At 37.2% G+C, this 21,961-nt stretch overlaps 1 protein-coding gene across 1 annotated transcript in view; it reads left to right on the top strand.

The window, feature by feature from the left end:
* Positions 1-12,672: 12,672 nt before the first annotated feature.
* SLCO1C1 (solute carrier organic anion transporter family member 1C1) overlaps positions 12,673-21,961 on the top strand; it is a 510,734-nt gene continuing 501,445 nt past the window's right edge. The window contains exon 1 of the mRNA XM_087442695.1: positions 12,673-12,792. Within this exon, the coding sequence (XP_087298821.1) occupies positions 12,683-12,792 (110 nt within the window). The 5' untranslated portion in view covers positions 12,673-12,682. The remainder of the gene's footprint in view (positions 12,793-21,961) is intronic.

Below are 21,961 nucleotides of genomic sequence, written 5' to 3'. Positions count from 1 at the left end.
TGCTCTTTAAATTGTGTGTTTAAGACATTTCAGAATAACAAAGCTTTGTAGTAATTTGTTTTGCAGAATAAAACTCTAAGAACGGAAAAAAAAACAAAAAAATCCTCTCTTTTTCCATGGCCAATAGATGCCCCATTCATTTCCGCGTTTTCCACAGCAAGCATAGACACATAGCATCCACTGTTCTGAAGTCTCATCATCCTCCAGACGGCACTTCCTAACCTTGCAAAATATAGTTCTTCTCTCATACTGACTGCGATTATGTTAATAGCAGCTCTCCTGGATTTTGACCAATAAAATTCTCTGCCTTGTTGCAGAAGCCACCGAGACACTGATACCTGGTGCAAGGGCACAGTTGCACTCAGAGAGAATAGAGAGCCTCCACACGAGTGTCCTAAGGTGGAACTGATGATGTTACAGGCTGGGAGATGGACCAGACATGGAGGTGGAGTTTGGGGTGCAAGACTGTATTAGGGATCAACACCTGTGAAGGGAAAGGAGAGGAAGTAGGAAGTAGGATTGGGCAGGGACGTTGAACTTCAACGCAGGCCCAACAAAGTCTCTGCCAACCTAGTGAGGAGCTCTGGAATGAGTGTTGCCCAATGGGGTATGCCCTGAAATGGCCCAGTCTCACTTAGCCTCACTCAGCCTCACTCATCACCAAAGGTGGGAAATCCTGGGAAGATCATGACCTTGGGAAGGACATGACCTTGGGAAGGACATGACCCAGGAAAGGCAGCCCTTCAGCCGAAGCTGACTCCAAAGGTGTTGAAGCTAGAGACAGTGGCCCACACTCTCTTCAGCAGAGCAATTTAAGAACTTCCTTGAAGGGAAATCTGGGCAGCACATCTGGTCTACCACTTGTGTGGTAGTCTTCCCTTGTGTCATGTAAATCTACTTCTCCATTTAGGTTCAGGGAGCAGCTCCTGCAGAATTCCAGTGGATAAATCTTCCAAGGGGAAATATAGAGGGGGGAGGTTAGGGGGGTGAACTGTCTCTGGTGCTATATTTGACCCCATGGCTGCAATGAGTACTCATTTTCTCCCTCCTCCATTACTCATTCTACATTCCCCTCACCCTCAGCTTGTCCTTGCTGACTTACCTGGTGGCTTGATCCACACCACACTAATCTCAGGGGCCTGAGTCTCTTGTCACTAGGCCCTTCTCAGGTCAGGTTCACTACATTTGTCCAATGACATTCAAAATTGGGCAAAGAAGTACAAAGAGGCACCACGTGGATAATCTAGATTCCACACATATTCCTCTCTGCTCCCACTGATTAGCAGAAGCCCTTCTCCTCCTAATGATCATGATCAACTACCCCTGCCAATCAGGACACCTCCTTGTCCTGATTCTAGTCTTTTCCTTTCAATTCCCCTGAACAACTGGCCAGGACATTCATCACTGCCCATGAGCGTACATATATTCTGACCAGATTCACTGCCCCTTCCACAGGTACCCTTCCAATTCACCACCAGTGACAGTTTTAACAATTGGATGGCCACTTTGGCAATGTGGCTTTGTTCCATCTGCCATCAGGGCTTCTCATTGTCAGCCAAGTGATGAATGATCAGCTCCCAAATCCCATTTTATTGATTGCTTGTTGGACGCTACTAATACCAATGATCACAGATGGGGTCTCTGGAAGCAGACCCTGAGATAGAGTTCAAAAGGCAAGTTGTTTATTAGGAATTAACACCTATGAAGGGAAGGGGGAAGAAGCCAAATCTGGCAGAGGAAGAAGTTAAATTGCAAGGCAGAGCTGACACAATCTTATCAACTCTGCAGGGAGCACTGGAGTGAGTATAGCCCATCACAATGTCCCATATTTGGGTCAAAATAGCTGGCCTTTATACTCTTACCTCACTCAGTTACCAGCCTGCCCCGAGAAGGACGAGAAGGACGTGACTCCAGACAAGGAGGCTCTCTTCAGCTGTGGCCAACCAGGAAGGAGCTGACAGCTGAAGGTGGTGACTCACCATGCTCCCTTCAGCCGCTCAGCAAGTTCTTCTTTGCAAGGGGCCTGATGGTGCATATCTGCTTCTATTGCAGTCATGCTGGGCAGAGAAAGGTTTCTGCGGAGGCGGAGGCGAGGAAAAGAAGGGAATGTTGAATGAAGATTGTGAAGATAGAAATTTTTTTTTCACTAATTGAAAGTTCAAGAGGATAAAATCAAGAGTCTGGGAGAAGGAATGGAGTGGAAATTTTAGTCAGGGAAAAGGAAGTCCAGAACATTGTGGGTATTAGAACACAGGAGGGGAGAGATCAACAGAGAGGGTTACGGTTTGGAAGATGATGGAGGAAAATAGGAATGAGGAGCATTGTCTGTCCCCACAGTCTCTAAGCCGTCTGGCCTCACTGATTTTAGTTGCAGCCTTGGGGGAGGTGTGGAGGTTTGTGGAATTGCACCTTCTATTTCCTTCTGATGGGAAAAAGGCAATGGCAGCAATGTGCAGCTGCGAATGAGCCAGTGATTCTTGGTCCTGCATGATATTTAAACTCAGGGCTGTGTGCTAATGTTTCTGTGTCCATATTTTAATCCTCTTAGCTGACTTGGAAAGACTTAAGTCTGAGACTTAGCAGAGACTAGTCAGAGCTGAGGGGATAATGTAGAAAAGCTGTGCCATTCTCACATACAAGATACATCAGTTCTCTAGAGTCTTAATTTTAACACAAGGCTTAACGTCTCTTGGGTCAAGCAACTAATTCGTCAGAATGAGGAGGAATGAACAGGTGCACTTTTCTTTGTAGTAAAAGAGTTAATAATAAAACTATTAGTGTGTACTGTAGGCAGAACCTGAGATCACTTGGATATTTGCCCTGAAGCTTATAGCCTGACGAAGGGTATTCCTTGCTTCTTTCAATTCTTAGGATATCAAATATCACATAGCCATATGTATATACTTCTAAAAGAAAACTAGTATACTGTTCTATATAAATTTCCATTTTCAGGTAACAATATATAATTTATATTTTCCTATGTTAATAGGTATATGTCTAAATTATCATCTTTAATGACTACTTGTATTCCACTATATGTTTTTGTCATAATTCATTTAACAAGTCTTGTGCATTGAACATATTATATTTTTTGTTTTTGTATTTTAAAACAAGTTTTTGGTGAATCTCCTAGTCCCTTTATTACTACGGACTGACATAATTATTTCTTAACCCGAAATTCCAAGAAGTTAACTAGCTAAGTCAAAGAATCTAAATATATTTTAAGTTTTAAGTTAACAAATTGCTCTCCAGGAAAGCAGTGTGAATTTATATCTAAGATAAGGATGTGTAAGAATGTTCTATAGCCTCACAAATGTTGTATTTAATCGTTTACTCATCTCTGTCAATCTCACAGTTGAAAAGTATATCCCCTTTTAAAATGTTTTCTTTTATTATCAGTAAAGCTATTTTGCCATGTGTTTATTAGAGATTCAGTTTCATTTTTTTTGTGAAATTGCCTCCACATGTTCTTAGCCCATTTCCCTATATGTATTTTTGTCATTTTTTTAAAACAGCTTTTTATATATCAAGGACACTTACTCTTTATCTTAGTTTATATATATTACCTTTTTTCACCATTTTTTTCATGGAAAAGTTTGTAATTTAAGTCAACCTCTTTAAAACTTGAGTTTTTCAAATTCAAACCAAACTTCCTTTCTTGTTTCTAGCTGTGGCCCTATGCTTAAAAAGACTTGCCATGTTCTAACATAATATTGTTTTCTTAACATATATTTCCATAACATATATTCCATGTTATATACAAAATATATATATTCAATAACATATATTTCCGTCTGATACTTTTATATTCATATTTCTTTGTTAACAATTTCAGTGCATCCGAAATTTATTTTAGTGCCACATGTCAAGAAGAGTCTGAACATACTTTTTTCCAATTAGGGAAGCATTGGACCTAGTAGCATTTTTTGAAGAATTTATCCTTTCTCATTGATAAATACTTTGTATGATTCTGGTCTTTGAATACTTTTATAGTAATCTGTCTCTATATTCCACCCTTAGAATCATACTGCTTTAATTATTGTAGCTATATGATAATTTAATACCTTAGAAAAAGAATGGTTATTAATGCATTATTTTCTTTCATGTTAAGTTTCTCATAAATTTTATAATTTTTAAAATTATAACTCAAACTAGCTTAAGCAAAAAGCTTGGAATCTAAGAAAGTTTTGGCAAATTTGCATTGAGTGAAACATCAAGGAGCTAGGCCTTAATAACAATGGAAACTGGAGAGAAATGCTGATAAGGCTTTCCCTCCAACTTATGGCTCTACCTCCCTAACACATCAGCCTTACTCGTCGCTATTCTTATTCTCATGGTGAGAAATATGGCTGCTGGCAGCTCAAGACTTTTGTTTTAAAGCCTTAGCCACCAGATTGAAACTAATCTCAACTTTTGTCCCTGGACTATTGGAATTTTCTGACAAGGGACCCATTAGCTCAGCTTAGGTTAGACATTCACCATTTTATATGGTCCACACAGGAAAGTACCTGTAAAGACTGTTGTACTCTTGGCAGGAAATTTTGTAATGATTTCTGGAATGCATTAGTACGTTTGCAAATTATGAATAAGTTGTTTTGAAGTTTTGGTTGCAGTTGTGTTTGGTGAAATATCGTGACAAAGGAAATACAAAATGAGAATGGTTTTATTTTCTCTTGTTTTAATGATGTAATGAACATTGGTATCGAATTTGCTGTTTGAAAAGTGGATCTGCACGAATGGTTTTAAATGCCTGAAGTACATGTTTAGTAATCATTATAAAAGAATGTTTTTGAACTGTGTGGATTTGGTTGGAAACCGAGCGGCTTTTTATGACAATGGGCAGCCATGACCTGGCCATGTCAATGAGCCGTCCAGATTCTACCTGTAGTGAAGAAAATGTTCACTAACATATAAAATTTAAAGATAGAAGGAGGAAATAGATGGTCCTTTTAATATTTTATTTTATTTTTTATTAGTATATGATATAATAAGCAAGAAACTTCAGTTTTGTTTAAATTGAAGAATAAAGTTTAATCATGACTCCCATTCTTACTATCCGTTATATGATTCCTTTATTTTCAGCAAGTCTTTTTATGTGGCTGTCATAACATTTATTCACACTCTAGTTTATCTTTTTCTTTTGTCTTAAATTGTCAATCTCACTTCCTAACCTGTCAGCTTCTTTAGGTCAGGAACTTTCTTATTTATTTTTAAGTACTTAAAAGCAGAACACCATGTTTAAACATATGTTGGTACTCCATAAATGTTTTTTATAAATAACTTAAAAAATAAAGATAGCATAAAAATACCAGAATTTATGTGCCAGCCTGGTGGTGCAAGCAGTTAAGTGCGCGTGCTCTGCTGTGGCGGCCCAGGGTTTGCAGGTTGGGATCCCGGGTGCGCACTGACGCACGGCTTGTTAAGCCATGCTGTGGTGGCATCCCGTATAAAGTAGAGGAAGATGGGCACGGATGTTAGCCTAGGGCCAATCTTCCTCAAGACAAAAGGGGAAGATTGGCATCACATGTTAGCTCAGGGCTAGTCCTCCTCAAAAAAAATACCAGAATTTAGAGTGGAACAGAAACTAGGTTACTCATTTTTATATGCTCAAATGTTTTACATAATTATATTTTATATTAATTTTCCTTAGGCCTTTGCCTCTTTCTTTACTATAGTTCTACCAATTATTCATATGGTAGGCATCTTATAGACAGTGTAACTCATAACCCCTTTTTCTATTGAACTGAGCCATTTTTTTCTCCCTGAGCTAGTTTGATTGAATTGGAAAACTAAATATTGCATATTAATTAATAGATATATGCAGAATATTATCTCGTAGTAGAAGAAGTGTTCACTAAGACGTTATGTATAATATTGCCAACTCGACTACAAATGAAATGAGTAAGCAAGTTTAGGCCTCTCTAAGCTTTTGGAGGGTCTTATATGCTCTGTGAAACAAATGTCCTCAAGATTAACAGTCTATGAATTTGGAATTTCGATCCAGCTCTTAGAGTGAAATAGATAATCAAAAATACTCTTTTATTTATTCATTTTTCACAATTTTATTGAAGTATCATTGATACACCATAAATACATATGGGTATAATTCGGTGAGTTGTGACATGTGTGTACACCTGTGAAATTGTCTATTATCCCCAAAGTTTCCTCTGGGCCCCTTTGTACTCCCTCCCTTCTGTTCTTCCCATGCCCTTTCCCCAGGCAATCACTTATTTGCTTTCTCTGACTGTCAATTAGTTTTCATTTTCTATAGTTTTTTACAAACAGAATTTTGCAGTATATTCTCATCTGTTTGTCTGGCTTCTTTCACTCAGAATGATTATTTTGAGGTTCATCCATGTTTCTCAGGTATCATTCATTCATTTCTTCTTATTGCTGAGTTTTATTCCATTATATGAATATACCACCATTTGTGTATCTATTCACCTGTTAATGGACATTTGGACCATTTCCGGTTTTTGGTTATTACAAATAAAGTTGCTGTGAACATTCACATGCAAGTCTTTGTATGGAAATTTACTTTCCTTTCTCTCTCTTTTTTTTTTTTTTATAATTCTTTCCTTGTTTATTGCAGTAACATTGGTTTATAACATTGCAAAAATTTCAGGTGTACATCACTGTACTTCTATTTCTGCATGGGCTACATCATGTTCACCACCAAAATACTAATTACAACCCATCACCACACACATGTACCGAATTATCCCTTTCACCCTCCTCCCTCCCCCTTCCCCTCTGGTAACCACCAATCCAATCTCTGTCCCTATGTGTTTGTTTATTGTTGTTATTATCTACTACTTAATGAAGGAAATCATACGGTATTTGGCCTTCTCCCTCTGACTTATTTCACTTTGCATTATACCCTCAATGTCCATCCATGTTGTCACAAATGGCTGGATTTCGTCGTTTCTTATGGCTGAGTAGTATTCCATTGTGTATATATACCACAGCTTCTTTATCCATTCGTCCCTTGATGGGCACTTAGGTTGCTTCAAGTCTTGGCTATCGTGAATAAGGCTGCAATGAACACAGGGTGCATGTACCTTTGCAAATCGGTGTTTTCAAGTTCTTTGGATAAATACCCAACAGTGGAATAGCTGGATCATATGGTAGTTCTATCGTTGATTTTTGAGGAATCTCCATACTGTTTTCCATAGTGGCTGCACCAGTTTGCACTCCCACCAGCAGTGTATGAGAGTTCCCTTCTCTCCACATCCTCTCCAACACATGTTGTTTCCTGTCTTGTTAATTATAGCCATTCTGACGGGCGTGAGGTGATATCTCATTGTAGTTTTGATTTGCATTTCCCTGATAGTTAGTGATTTTGAACATCTTTTCATGTGTCTGTTGGCCATCTGTATATCTTCTTTGGAGAAATGTCTGTTCAGGTCTTTTGCCCATTTTTAATTGGGTTGGTAGTTTTTGTTGTTGAGATGCATGAGTTCTTTATATATTTTGGAGATTAAGCCCTTATCAGATGTATGGTTTGCAAATATCTTCTCCCAATTGTTAGGTTGTCTTTTCGTTTTGTTGATGGTTTCCTTTGCTGTGCAGAAGCTTTTTAGTTTGATGTAGTCCCATTTGTTTATTTTTTCTATTGTTTCTCTTGCCCGGTCAGATGTGGTGTTTGAAAAGATGTTGCTAAGACCGATGTCGAAGAGCGTACTGCCTATGTTTTCTTCTAGAACTTTCACAGTTTCAGGTCTTACATTCAAGTCTTTAATCCATTTGGAGTTAATTTTTGTGTATGGTGTAAGGTAAGGATCTACTTTCATTTTTTTGCATATGGCTATCCAGTTTTCCCAACACCATTTGTTGAAGAGACTTTCTTTTCCCCATTGTATGTTCTTGGCTCCTTTGTCAAAGATTAGCTGTCCATAGATGTGTGGGTTTATTTCTGGGCTTTCGATTCTATTCCATTGATCTGTGTGTCTGTTTTTGTGCCAGTACCATGCTGTTTTGGTTACTATAGCTTTGTAGTATATTTTGAAATCAGGGAGTGTGATACCTCCAGCTTTGTTCTTTTTTCTCAGGATTCCTTTAGCTATTCGGGGTCTTTTGTTGTTCCATATGAATTTTAGGATTCTTTGTTCTATTTCTGTGAAAAATGTTGTTGGAACTTTGATAGGGATTGCATTGAATCTATAGATGGCTTTAGGAAGTATGGACATCTTAACTATGTTAATTCTTCCAATCCAAGAGCATGGAATATCTTTCCATTTCTTTGTGTCTTCTTCAATTTCTTTCAGAAATGTTTTATAGTTTTCGGTGTACAGATCTTTCACCTCTTTGGTTAAGTTTATTCCTAGGTATTTTATTCTTTTTGTTGCAATTGTAAATGGGATGGTATTCTTAATTTCTCTTTCTGCTACTTCGTTGTTAGTGTACAGAAATGCAACTGATTTTTGTATGTTGATTTTGTATCCTGCAACTTTACCATATTCGTTTATTACTTCTAAAAGTTTTCTGGTGGATTCTTTAGGGTTTTCTATATATAAAATCATGTCATCTGCAAATAGTGACAGTTTCACTTCTTCCTTTCCAATTTGGATCCCTTTTATTTCTTTCTCTTGCCTGATTGCTCTGGCTAGGACTTCCAGTACTATGTTAAATAGGAGTGGTGACAGTGGTCATCATTGTCTGGTTCCTGTTCTTAGAGGGATAGCTTTCAGTTTTTCACCATTGAGGATGATATTAGCTGTGGGTTTGTCATATATGGTCTTTATTATGTTGAGGTACTTTCCTTCTATACCCATTTTATTCAGAGTTTTTATCATAAATGGATGCTGGATCTTGTCAAATGCTTTCTCTGCATCTATTGAGATGATCATGTGATTTTTGTTCTTCATTTTATTAATGTGGTGTATTACATTGATTGATTTGCAAATGTTAAACCATCCCTGCATCCCTGGAATAAATCCCACTTGATCATGGTGTATAATCTTTTTAACGTATTGTTGTATGCGATTTGCTAGTATTTTGTTGAGGATTTTTGCATCGATGTTCATCAGTGATATTGGTCTGTAATTTTCTTTTTTTGTGTTGTCCTTGTCTGGTTTTGGTATCAGGGTAATGTCAGCTTCGTAGAATGAGTTAGGGAGCTTCCCCCCCTGCTCAATTTTTTGGAAGAGTTTGAGAAGGATAGGTATTAAGTCTTCTTTGAATGTTTGGTAGAATTCACCAGGGAAGCCGTCTGGTCCTGGACTTTTATTTTTGGGGAGGTTTGTGATTACTGTTTCGATCTCCTTACTGGTGATTGGTCTATTCAAATTCTCTACTTCTTCTTGATCCAGTTTTGGAAGGTTGTATGATTCTAAGAATTTATCCATTTCTTCCAGATTGTCGAATCGGTTGGCATATAGTTTTTCATAGTATTCTCTTATAATCTTTTGTATTTCTGAGGTGTCTGTTGTAACCTCTCCTCTTTCATTTCTGATTTTACTTATTTGTGCCTTCTCTCTTTTTTTCTTGGTGAGTCTAGCTAAAGGTTTGTCTATTTTGTTTATCTTTTCAAAGAACCAGCTCTTGGTTTTATTAATTTTTTCTATTGTTTTTTTGGTCTCTATTTCATTTATTTCTGCTCTGATTTTTATGATTTCCCTTCTTCTACTGATTTTGGGCTTTGTTTGTTCTTCTTTTTCCAGTTCCTTTAGGTGCATTTTTAGATTGTTTATTTGAGATTTTTCTTGTTTGTTGAGATAAGCCTGTATCACTATAAACTTCCCTCTTAGAAACGCTTTTGCTGTATCCCATAAATTCTGGCATGTCGTATTTTCATTTTCATTTGTCTCCAGGTATTTTTTGATTTCTTCTTTGATTTCTTCGTTAACCCAGTCGTTGTTCAGTAGCATTTTGTTTAATCTCCATGTATTTGTGGCTTTTCTGATTTTCTTCCTATAGTTGATTTCTAGTTTCATACCGTTGTGGTCAGAAAAGATGCTTGGTATTATTTCAATCTTCTTAAATTTATGGAGACTTGTTTTGTGGCCTAATATGTGATCAATCCTGGAGAATGTTCCATGTGCATTTGAAAAGAACGTGTATTCTTCGGTTTTTGGATGGAATGCTCTGTATATATCTACTAGGTCCATCTGTTCTAAGGTGTCGTTTAAGGCCAATGTTTCCTTATTGATCTTCTGTTTGGATGATCTATCCATTGGTGTAAGTGGAGTGTTAAAGTCCCCTACTATTATTGTGTTACTGTCTATTTCTGTTTTTATGTCTGTTAATAATTGCTTTATATATTTAGGTGCTCCTACATTGGGTGCGTAGATATTTACAAGTGTTATATCCTCTTGTTGGATTGTTCCCTTGATCATTATGTAATGCCCTTCTTTGTCTCTTTTTACAGTTTTTGTTTTAAAGTCTATTTTGTCTGATATGAGTACTGCTACCCCAGCTTTCTTTTCATTGCCATTTGCATGGAGTATCTTTTTCCATCCCTTCACTTTCAGTTTGTGAGTGTCTTTAGGTCTGAAGTGTATCTCTTGTATGCAGCATATATATGGGTCTTGTTTTTTTATCCAGTCAGCCACCCTATGCCTTTTAATTGGGGCATTGAGTCCATTGACGTTTAAAGTAGCTATTGATAAGTATGTACTTACTGCCATTTTTTAACTTTTTTTTTTTTTTCCCTCAGTGTTTTAGTAGTCCTTCTCTGTTCCTTACTTCTTCTATACAGAATTGATGGTCACTTTAGTTTGACCTCTGTCTGAAAGCTGTACTCTTTAACTACCCTCCTCCCTCCTTTTATGTTTTTGATATCATATCTAACCTCTTTTTTGTGCATTTGTATCCATTACGTTCTAATCGTGGAAATAGATAATTTTTCCTATTTGTGGTCTTCTCTTTTCCCCTTAAATCAGTCCCTTTAACATTTCTTGTAACACTGGTTTCTTGGTGACAAACTCTAATTTTTGCTTATCTGGGAAAATTTTGATCTCTCCTTCCATTTTGAACGATAACCTTGCTGGGTAGAGTATTCTTGGCTGTAAGTTTTTTCCTTTTAGCACTTTAAATATATCGTGCCATTCTCTTCTAGCCTGTAAGGTTTCTGCTGAGAAGTCAGCTGATAGCCTTATGGGGTTTCCTTTGTATGTAACTTGACATTCTCTTGCGGCTTTTAGGATTCTCTCTTTATCTTTAATTCTGGACATTTTGATTATGATGTGTCTTGGTGTGGGCCTCTTTGGGTTTATCTTGTTTGGGGCTCTCTGTGCCTCCTGTACCTGGATGTCTGTTTCCTTCCTTAGGTTAGGGAAGTTTTCATCTGTTATTTCTTGAAATAGCTTCTCTGACCCCTTGTCTCGCTCTTCTCCTTCCGGGACACCTATAACACGGATGTTAGTACGCTTGATGTTGTCCCAGAGGTCCCTTAGACTGTCCTCACTCTTTTTAATTCTTTTCTCTTTTACCTGTTCACCTTGGGTAATTTCTTCTAGTCTTTCTTCCAGCTCACTGATCCGTTCTTCTGTATCCTCTACTCTGCTTTTGAGTCCCTCTAATGAGTTTTTCATTTCCAGTATTGTATTCTTCATTTCTGATTGGTTCTTTTTTATATCTTCCATTTCTTTGTTGACATTCTCACTGAGTTCATCTATTCTTCTCCCCAGATCAGTGAGCATCCTTAACACTCTTAGTTTGAACTCTCTGTCAGGTAGGTTGCTCATTTCTGTTTCACTTAGTTCCTTTTCTGGGGTTTTGTCCTGTTCCCTTACTTGGAATGTATTCTTTTGCCTCCTCATTTTGCCTCTTTCCCTGTGCTTGTGTCTATGTACTAGGTAGGTCAGCTACGTCTCCTGCTCTTGGATAGGTGACCTTATGTAAGTGATGCCTTAGGAGGCTTCCAGTGTGCTTCCCTCAGTTCTCAATGTTCCAGGGGTGGCCCCTATGTGGGCTACGTGTGTCCTTCTATTGTGGCCTGTTAGCTCTCCCTATAGGTGCCCAGGGAGGCTGAGTTATGCTCCTGGCCAGCTGTTGTAATGCTCAGCTGCTTGTAGTTGTTGTGGGCCCTTAAGTCTCTTTATCAGGTGTGGGGAGCCCCAGCACAGTTGGCTGCAAGTTCTAGTAGCACATTTGTGTTGCAGTATTTCTTTTAAGTGAGTAGGCCCCCAGTGTGACAGGTTGTTAGGCTCAGGGCCTTAGAATTGCTGTAAACCTCTAGCCTATTAGGTCTCTTGTCAGCTCTCAGAGGATTGCAGCTAGGTGGGGCTGCCCTCAGGCACAGGAGCACCCAATTGTTTCAGGCTTTGGAAGGTGGGGCAAAGTCCCTATGTGGGTCTTTGAGAAGCACAAGTCTTCTGCAGCTGACAAGCCCTGTTGCCCACAGGTCCACACACACAGTCAACACAGTCCTGCCCCGTGTGAGCGGCCCGACCTCCCCAAGTGGACCCAGTCTCTGCACGGCGGGAGCCCCACACACTCCGCCACCACCCCACACTCTCCACCCGCTCCTTATGCACACCCGGCCCGCTCAAGTCAGCTCAGTTGCCAGGCTGCAGAGAATCCAGTCACCAATCTATGCAGGCCCACACATTGCCTGAGGGCTTGTTGTTGGGTGGGGCCAGTCTCTAGGGTGGGCTGCCTGCCATGGCTGAGCTGGATTAAATCGGTGCTCTAGCGGGTGGAGCAGACCCTGGGCTAGCAGGTCTCAGGGAAAACTCCAATGGCGTCTGTGTCAGCACGCTCACACCAGGCCACAACAATGGCCGCCGCCAATGTCCCAGTCCCTGTAGAGGTCCCACCCCTCACCGAGATGCACTCAGGGCCTATTAGGTGAGTCTCTTGTCACCGAAGCACTGTGCACCTTTCTTTCTGGTGATTTTAGGATGCTTTCTGGAACGGGTGAGTTTGTGCGTGGGCCCTTTAAGAGCCAGTTTTAGTTTCTTTGTGAACCGGGTTTTCTGGGGGTGCTCCCCAATGCTTTAGTAGCAGGCAAAGTCAGATATTATGCCACAGGTGTCGATTGTGCTGGGTCCACAAAATGCCCACAGCGGGGGCGCTCCCCGGCTCAGGACCCCGCGCCTCCAGGGAGGCTGCGTACCTGTGCGCTGCTCCCGGCGGCCGTGAAGCTGGCGGCTTGTGAAGGCGGCGTTTTTCCTCTCCAGAAGGGAGTCTCTGCCTCTTCCACCCCAGTTAGGATTGTCCGTTGTTGCAGGAGTTCCTCTTATCCAGTTTTCAGTTCTGTCTCAGGGGTAATTTTTCCACGAGTAGTTGTAAATTGGCTGTGTCCACGGGAGGTGGTGAGTTCAGAGTCTGCCTACGCCGCCATCTTGACTCCCTCCAGCTCTACTTTCCTTTCTCTTGAGTAAATACCTCAAATTGGGATGACCGGATCCTATGGTGCACATTTATGAACTTTTTAAGAATCTGCTAAACTATTTTCCAAAGTGATTATATCATTTTACATTCCCACCATCGGTGTATGAGTTCTACTTCCTTCACATTCTCACTAACACTTGGTATGCTTGGTTTATTATTTATTTCCCTCATGACTAATGATGTTGAGCATCTTTTCATGTGGTTTTACATCATCTGTATTAGTTTCCTATGGCTGTTGTAATAAGTTGTCACAAACTTGCTGGCTTGACACAACAGAAAGTTATTCTCTCACAGTTCTGGAGGCTAGATGTCTGAAATCAGTCATTTTAAGCCAAAATCAAAGTATTAGCAGAAACTGGAGGAGGAGAATCCAGTTCCTTACCCTTTCCAGCATCTAGAGCTGCATTCCTTGAAATTCTTCCTATGGCCCCTTCCTCTATCTTCAAAGCCGGTAGCATAAAATCTGTATCTGACTCTGCTTCCCTTTGCTTCTGTCACATGGTTTCTTCTCTTCTATGGTCAAAGCTTCATCTGCTTTCGTCTTATAAGGACATATGATTGCATTTAGGGTCCACCCAGGTAATCCAGAATAATCTCCCCACCTCAAAATCCTTAATTTACTCACATCTACAAAGTCTTTTTTTTTTTTTTTTTTGGCCAAATAGGTAACACTCACGAGTTCCAGAGATTAGGACATAAATAAATTTTGGGAAGCCATTACTCAGCCTACCATGCCATTCATTATTTCTTTTTCGGTGAAGTGTATGTTCAAATCTTTAGCCTATTTTTGTATTTTTTAATTTTTAATTCAGTTTTGAGAGCACCTTATATAAATCCTTTATGAGATATATGTTTTGCATATATTTTCTACCAGGATGGCTTGTCCTTTTGCTATCCTAAAAGTGTCTTTTGAAGAACAGAAGTTCCTAATTTTAAGTTCAATTTATCAATTTTTTCTTTTATGGATCATGCTTTGGTACCTTTGAATATCCAAAGTCACAAAGATTTTCTCTTTTATTTTCTTCTAGAACTCTTATAATTTTAAGTTTTACATTTAAGTCTATGATCCATTTTGAGTTAATTTTTTATATGGTACTAGGTATGGATCTAAGTTCGTTTTCTTGCATATGGATTTCCAAATGTTTGAATACCATTTGTTGAAAAGCCTATGCTTTCTGCATTGAATTATCTTTGCATCTTTGTCAAAACCCATTTGTTTATATAAGCATGAGTCTATTTCTGGACAGTTCATTCTGCTCCATTGATATATTTGTCACTCTTGATGCTAATGCTATGTTGTCTTAGATTGCCATAGCTTTATAAGAAATTTTGAAATCAGATAGTGTGAGCTCTCCAATTATGTTCTTTTTGAAGTTGTTTTAGCTATTCTATGTCCTTTATATTTCTATGTGAGTTTTATCACGTTTGTCAAATCCTAGCAAAAAATAAAAGAAATATCCGTTGACATTTTGATATGATTGCATGGAATTATAGATCACTTTGAGGAGAACTGACCTCTTAATAATATCAGTCCTTCTGACCTATGAACTAGGTACATATCTCTTTAATTATTTAGGTCTTCTTTAGTTTCACTCAGCAATAGGTTTTTAGTTTTCAGAGTCTAAGCATTTATTCCTGTGTATTCTTTATCTGTACCAAATACCATTAGAGAAAATTCAGGCATGATACCAGTATCAAAACCTTAAACCTTCTTCCATATTTCTCTGAAAATATATTCTATTTGATTGAAATACATACTTCGTCTTTTGGGATGTATTTCTATAGTCAACATATCCTTATCCAAATAGAGTAACCATTTTCTTATCCTTGATTTCTACAGCATTTTATAGAGTCTATTTCTTATGAGAATCTTAATATACTAAATATATATTTCTGAATTATCTTTACATCACTTATTTTATGAAGTTAAATTAAAGAAGCTGGCAGTTAAATGGTTCACTTAACAACTTTTCCAGGTTCACAGCTAGTCATCAACAAAGGCAAATGTAGAAGGATAATACCTATTGCTTTAAATTATAGGGCCCTTGATTATATTCCAGTAAATTAGCTTTACATTTTTCCCATTTTTGAGAACTGTGAAGTGTGGCTTTAAACAATTTTCTATATACATATAGTTATTATTTTAGAAAATATAATAAGATCGAAATATTGTATCAGTACTTAAAGCATAATTGCCAAAAGGCACAGGAACTAAACATAAATGTCTTTGTAGTCCAAATTCTGTAGCAATTTGGATCATTGTGCTCTATTTGCATCACATTATTGTAGTAATGAAGCCTGTTTCTATATCTATTTTGCAGTTCAAGCAGCATAAAGAAAAAATTTTCTTCTCATTGCTTCTCAGATGTTATCACACAAAAAGCCTATGATAATTACCATGTTACTTATCAAAAGGCAAAGCCCAGGGTTATGGCCCTGTGGACTAATAGGTGGTTTTGAAGGAAATGATATAAGTTGTGTAATCATCCTTCTAGTTTTTTATTACGATGTAGGTCTTTTTTCCCGAAGAAATAAGATAAATGGAAATGGATATTACCTAATGGCTAATTAGTTTAAACTAGTTAAGTACCATAAATTTCAACTGATTTCCACAAATATTTTTAACATTTAGCTCCTTCAGAAGTGCCGTTTTAACAACTAAACAGATTTGAGTATTTCAACGTGCCTGAAGTTTCAAATATTATACCATTATGCATTTGAAAAGGATTAAATCCTTCTCACCAGGAATCCTTTCTATTTTATAAATTTCAAGATAAATACCATTTTAGGTTGCAGCATTTTATAATGATTTTTAAGGTAATGTTGATTTCATCTTTAATGCAGAAAACAACTCTCGCTATGAGTTGACTAAGCTTTTTGTTGTCAAAGGTTATGACTATTTTTATCCCACCCTGGTATGCCAGTAAATGTTTCTCACTTCATTATCATGCCCAGGTCTTTATAATATCACTTAATACAGGATGAAAATTTTTGTCCACTTTTGGTTTGGATGTTTGTGAGTATGAATGATTGTGGGGAATCAAATGTAGTTGTTAAAAAGAGTTTTCACTGATGAATAACAAAATCCCTCAGAGTGATGGGTACATGTATTTTTAATAGGTGCATTTATTTGAGTACCATCAGCCATTTGTAGTTTGTTCCAGTTGCTCCTTGTTAACTGACTTAAAAAAATAGTGATTAAACCAAGACTTCTTAGACTTTCTGAGCAAGACTGACTTATATTTAAATATAAATTCAAATTTCTAAAGTATTTTTAAAATACTAAATTATGTTTTTAGCATTCAGCTTACTTTGGAGTTAAGGACTGACTAACTTGGATGGCTTGTTATGTTGCTTTTTACTAAGTTAGATATAAGTATTTTAAATACATGGCAGAAAACCTACTTCTAAATGATCTAAATGGCCTATTATTAAATAAGCTTATTTTTAATATTTAGACACTGCACTTGTTTACATGTATACTTCAGAGTCCCTCTGAAAAACTAAATTCCCACATTTTTACTTTCCTAAAAACAGTGATGGACTTGTTCTAACCAGCTTTACTTGAGTTTCTAAGTTGCTTTCAGGGTAAATGACTTGAATCACTGTGTTGTTCAGGTTGATAGTATATGATGATTTAACCCTCAGAACTCCAGTACTGTGTACTTTGGCTTCACTCCAAGTCACCATGAGATACACATAGGGCATACTTTGTCTTTGCTGAAATCATGAAAACACTGCAATTTCAGATTATGTGCTACCTGCTCGAAAATAATGAACTACCCTATCTATTGCCTTCACTCACGAGCCTATAAAGTGTTCCCCATGGTTCCTTTAAAACTAAATTGGGAATGTGTTCTGTCAGTGAATATTCATTTTGGTGGATATTCATATTAATGTGTGGATCTGTGTGCTGCTGTTACTGTTTTAGCAGTGGATTTTCACAGGAAACTAGCAATGTTTCAAAGTGAAATTTAGCTCTAATTTCACATAGATAATTCTTCCTGCCTCTACTTTTTCTTCGAGAGTGTAAAATTGAACACACAATTACTTATTTGTACTCAACGCTAAGTGAAGTTTCAAGCCAAGAGCTTCCAGGGTAAAGCAATCTCTTTTGTTAGCATTTGAAGCCAAACTACAAGAAAAGTAAATTTTAAGATGAACAACATTTGGAAGCACTTTTAAAAGAAATATTACAGCTACATTTACAACTATCAGGCTTAAATCAAAGGATTTGCTTTGCTGGAGGAGATCTGAGAGATGAGAACGCATACAGCCTCCGTGGTAAATCAGTTTAACATAAATAAGGTTTCAGAATGCTTAAATTCAGTTTAACTGGCTTTTTCACTTTTCAGAATATCAAATAGTCTGTTTAACAAATTATTTCATAATATTTCTCCAATGTTTCAGTAGTGAGAAAACCAAGGAATGAGAAACATTATTTTTGAAGTTTAGAAAATTGAATTGAATATATATTAGCAATTTGAACAAAAAAAAATTTTTTTTTTTAAGTTTTAAGAGTTTATTTGAGCAAAAATCGATTTGAATCCAGCAGCACCAAATCAGAAGTGGTTAGGAGCACTCGCAAGATAAGTATTTATCATTTTCTACTTTGAATCTTTTATGTACGCTCAATAACATTTTTAGTAGCTATAATATTTGATATATTTTGGATGTTATATTTTAAAACTATTCTAAGATAATTTTGGCATACATAAACATTTGTCTGTGTGTGTATAATATAGACATCACATATCATTTGATTGATCACTTTGAAAATTAATTCAGAAACTTAGTTTTTAAATATGTGTTTTGATGACCATCATTGGTCCATAAATAATAATTTATGCATTTATATATGTGTTTAGATACACGTAATATATATGCTTTGTTGCAGAGGGTTTTCTTTTAAAAATATAGAGAAGTATATAAAACTAACTTAAATTTCTTCTAAGGAGCATCACATTTTTAAAAATAATATAACATAGGGGCCAGCCCCATGGCCTGGTGGTTAAATTTGGCACGCTCTGCTTCGGCGGCCCAGGTTTGGATCCCAGGCACAGACCTGCACCACTTGTCAGCAGCCATGCTGTGATGGCATCCCATATACAAGATAGAGGAAGATTGGCATAAATGTTAGCTCAGGGTGAATCTTCTTCAGCAAAAAAAATATATATATATATGTATATATATAACATAAGCTATCATTCATTCAATTTATTGAATATATATTAAGTCCACTTTTCAAATGAGACCCAATGAGTTTATATGGTTTCCTCATGATCTCTCATCAAAAAATAAATAAATAAATAAAAGAGAGAGTAAAGCAGAGTAAAAGAAAGAATAAAGTTTTTGTTCAGTACGTACTGTGGTTCTCTGTCCTCAAACATCTATTTCAATACTCTAGAGTTCAGTATCTGAGTAGAGGGCTCTACTTCCTTGTGAAACCATCTGTAGGAATTGACCCGATCCTTCCTCTTCCTGGGACTCTTTAGCATCAATGGTCAAATTAAATTCTTCAGGCCAGGAGGAATAGAATCAGTCCTCACAGGCATCTCCCCAACTAACAACCTTCGACAGTCATTCGTCAACCAGGAAAGTAGCATCACAGATCCTAAAAGAGAAAAAGATTTTCTAGAAAAAAAGAAGAAGAATTCAATAATGTCAAATACAATAAAGAGATAAAAGAAAAGGAAGAAGAAAAAAGCCATGCAAGTTGCTGACTTGAGGGTCATTAGCAAGAATTTTGTAACTTTTCCACAAAAGTGATTTTTCAATAATAAGCATTATTAAATGTCTTTGATGAGTTTGCTGGTGCAATTTCAGTAGAATAGAGTAGCAAAAGATATACTGATAGTTATACTTGGTAGGCAGAAGCTGAAAGTATTTGTTAAACTAGTTGTTTAAGAAGTTTTGAAGAGAAGGAAGGAAGAGAGAAGAAAAGCTAAGAAAGACAGGAGGTTCATTTAATGAGCACCTGATAAATGCAGGAACAAAACACAAATTGAAGAAATAGTAAAATAAATAGTATCTACTTTAAGACAGAAAATATTTTTGATATGTTTGTACTTGTTTCTCGTTAAGAACCAAGTCAACTATTGGGGGAAAAAATACATATAAATAATTCATTTATTCAAATTCATTTTTCGATAGTACACAGAATAAGAACGTAAGCTGCTTGGATTTTATTCCCCAGCAATTAGCAACGGGATTTAAAACCAGCTAAAGGAAAGGCTATTCCTGGGAAAATTAAAATTTTGCAAGTGAATACTCAAGACCAAGTAATCCAGGCAAAAATATATTTCACTATATGGCAACAAATGCTATTGTTGGAGAAACAAATTTTGATATAGACAAGACTTCCCTCCGTTATTCTTCCAGAGATGTTTCTCTCTAGGGATTTGTATCTCAGAGGCCTGAAAGAAAAGTGAAAGTAGATTTAATTCTTCCTGTATTTCTGTCTTATCTTTGCTCCTTCTTTTCAGCCCAACTACCAAATATTTATATTCTGGGCACTGGGCTAGGTGCCAGGGAACATAAGATGAATAAGACACAGTTCCTGCTATCAAGAGGTTTACCATCTAGTGGGAAAGATAGAATAAATACATAGAAGAAATAAAGCGTCATAGGCTTTTTGATAAAAGAGTGTACCTCTAGAGAAAAGGAAAGGAGTGGTTAGTTATATGTAAGGGGATCTGACAAGTCTTCACAGATAACATGATGGTTGTGATGATTACGAGCTTGTACTTGCCAAGCGGACAAAGTGAGAAGAGTGTTCCAGATAAAGGCAGCAGCACAAGAAAAGTAGAGACTTGAAATGATAGGTGCATGCAGGATGTTATAAATAGTTTGGGTGTGGCTGGAATATAAAATGTGAATGTGGGTATCAAAAAGAGAAGGCACCAAAGGGGTAGACTAAGGCAGCTTTGAATAACTTTATCATTGTAGAAGTATGGAGTTTGTGCTGAAGAGAATAGAATCCTACAGAAGGATTTCTTTTTATTTTAATAATATCATTCTCGCAGTCACGTAGAAGGGAGTTTTCAGGAAGGTCCACGCAGAAGGAAGGAGGAGAGAGACCCTTGCAATAATCCAGGCAACGATGAAGATCTGGACTAAAGCAGTAACTACAGCAATAGAGATGGAGCAATGAGCACAAATGAAGATTATCTAAGGAAGTCGTATCAACATCCACTGGGTGGAAGCAAAAGGGGCTATCAAGACTTTTTCGTTTGTCCACCAAGACTAGAAGGCAGGTAGCCAAAATGCTATACTTTCTTATCATGATAGATGTGGATCAATGACTATTTATTTATATAAAAGATTAGATTTTTTCTGTAGTTCCTCTATATGGCAGGGTGTCTTTTGGTCGTGTTTCTTTTCTTCATATTTTTTTTTCTCTCTCTTTCTGTCACTTTTTCTTGTTGTTGTTTGTATCTAACAGGGTTTATGCTGGGAATGGGAGTTTGGGCCAATTTGGGAAAAAGGAATTCATTTTTTGTATGTACCTTTATTCATGCAACAAACATTTATCCCCTGCACTGTGTCGCTGGGGATATGAAAAGAAAATGACCTGAGCCGTGGTCTTGACTTGGAGATTTCACAACATAATGGGGAGAACATATAGGAACCACTCCAACAGAATAAAATAATTTTTATAACAGAGGTATGTATGAACTGCAGAGGAACGCAAAAGAAAGTAAACACTTGAGGTTAAACGTGGAAAATGAAAATTTGCCATGGGAAGAGGGAACCAGACAGAATGAATACATTTTATATTCAAAATTTCAGACAAGTACAGGAAATCTGTATGTTGAAGGAAGAATAGATGGTTCAGAATGACCTGGGGAAGAATGGTGAGAGATGAAAAAATTTAAAGTGGGTGGGGCCCAGGCTATAGAGGGGACTTCAAGACAAAATATTCAAGAGTTAGGACATGGGTGAAATCATGTGGTATTTGTATTTCTCCATCTGATTTATTTCACTTAGCGTAATACCCTCAAGGTCCATCCCTGTTGTTGCAAATGGCAAGATTTCATCTTTTTTATGGCTGAGTAGTATTTCCTTGTGTATATATACCACTTCTTTATCCATTCATCTATTGATGGGCACTTAGGTGGTTTCCAAGTTTTGGCTATGGTGAATAATACTACAATAAACATAGGGGTGCATACATCTTTTCAAATTAATGTTTTCACGTTCTTTGGATAAATACCAAGAAGTGGAATTGCTGGATCATATGGTAGTTCTAGTTTTGATTTTCTGAGGACTCTCCATACTGTTTTCGAAATACAATGATGTACACTTGAAAGAAAAAGAGTTATGACATGATCAGAACTGCATGTGCAGAGAAAGGAAAAAGAACTAACGTTAGTTAAACTATGTGGGCTGGCTCTGTGATGAGTGCTTTAGATATAGTATCTCAGCCTGACGCATTGAGAAGAGTACCATTTTGAAACTAAAAAAACTTGAGTTCAGATACTAGATCTTCTTTAATTTTAAGAGTTGGACCAATTAAGTTCTTCGAACATCTATCTTCATAACCTTTAACACTCAACTTGTATCATTATTATAAAGAACAGATGTTAACTGTAAAGTATATGACATAGTAGGCATAGTTCTC

Source organism: Ceratotherium simum, chromosome 17 (assembly GCF_057802395.1).
Source record: "Ceratotherium simum simum isolate JZ-2026a chromosome 17, ASM5780239v1, whole genome shotgun sequence".
In the NCBI taxonomy this organism is placed as follows: Eukaryota; Metazoa; Chordata; class Mammalia; order Perissodactyla; family Rhinocerotidae; genus Ceratotherium; species Ceratotherium simum.
The sequence above is the reverse complement of the archived record's forward strand: the minus strand, read 5'-3'. Positions and strand labels throughout refer to the sequence as shown.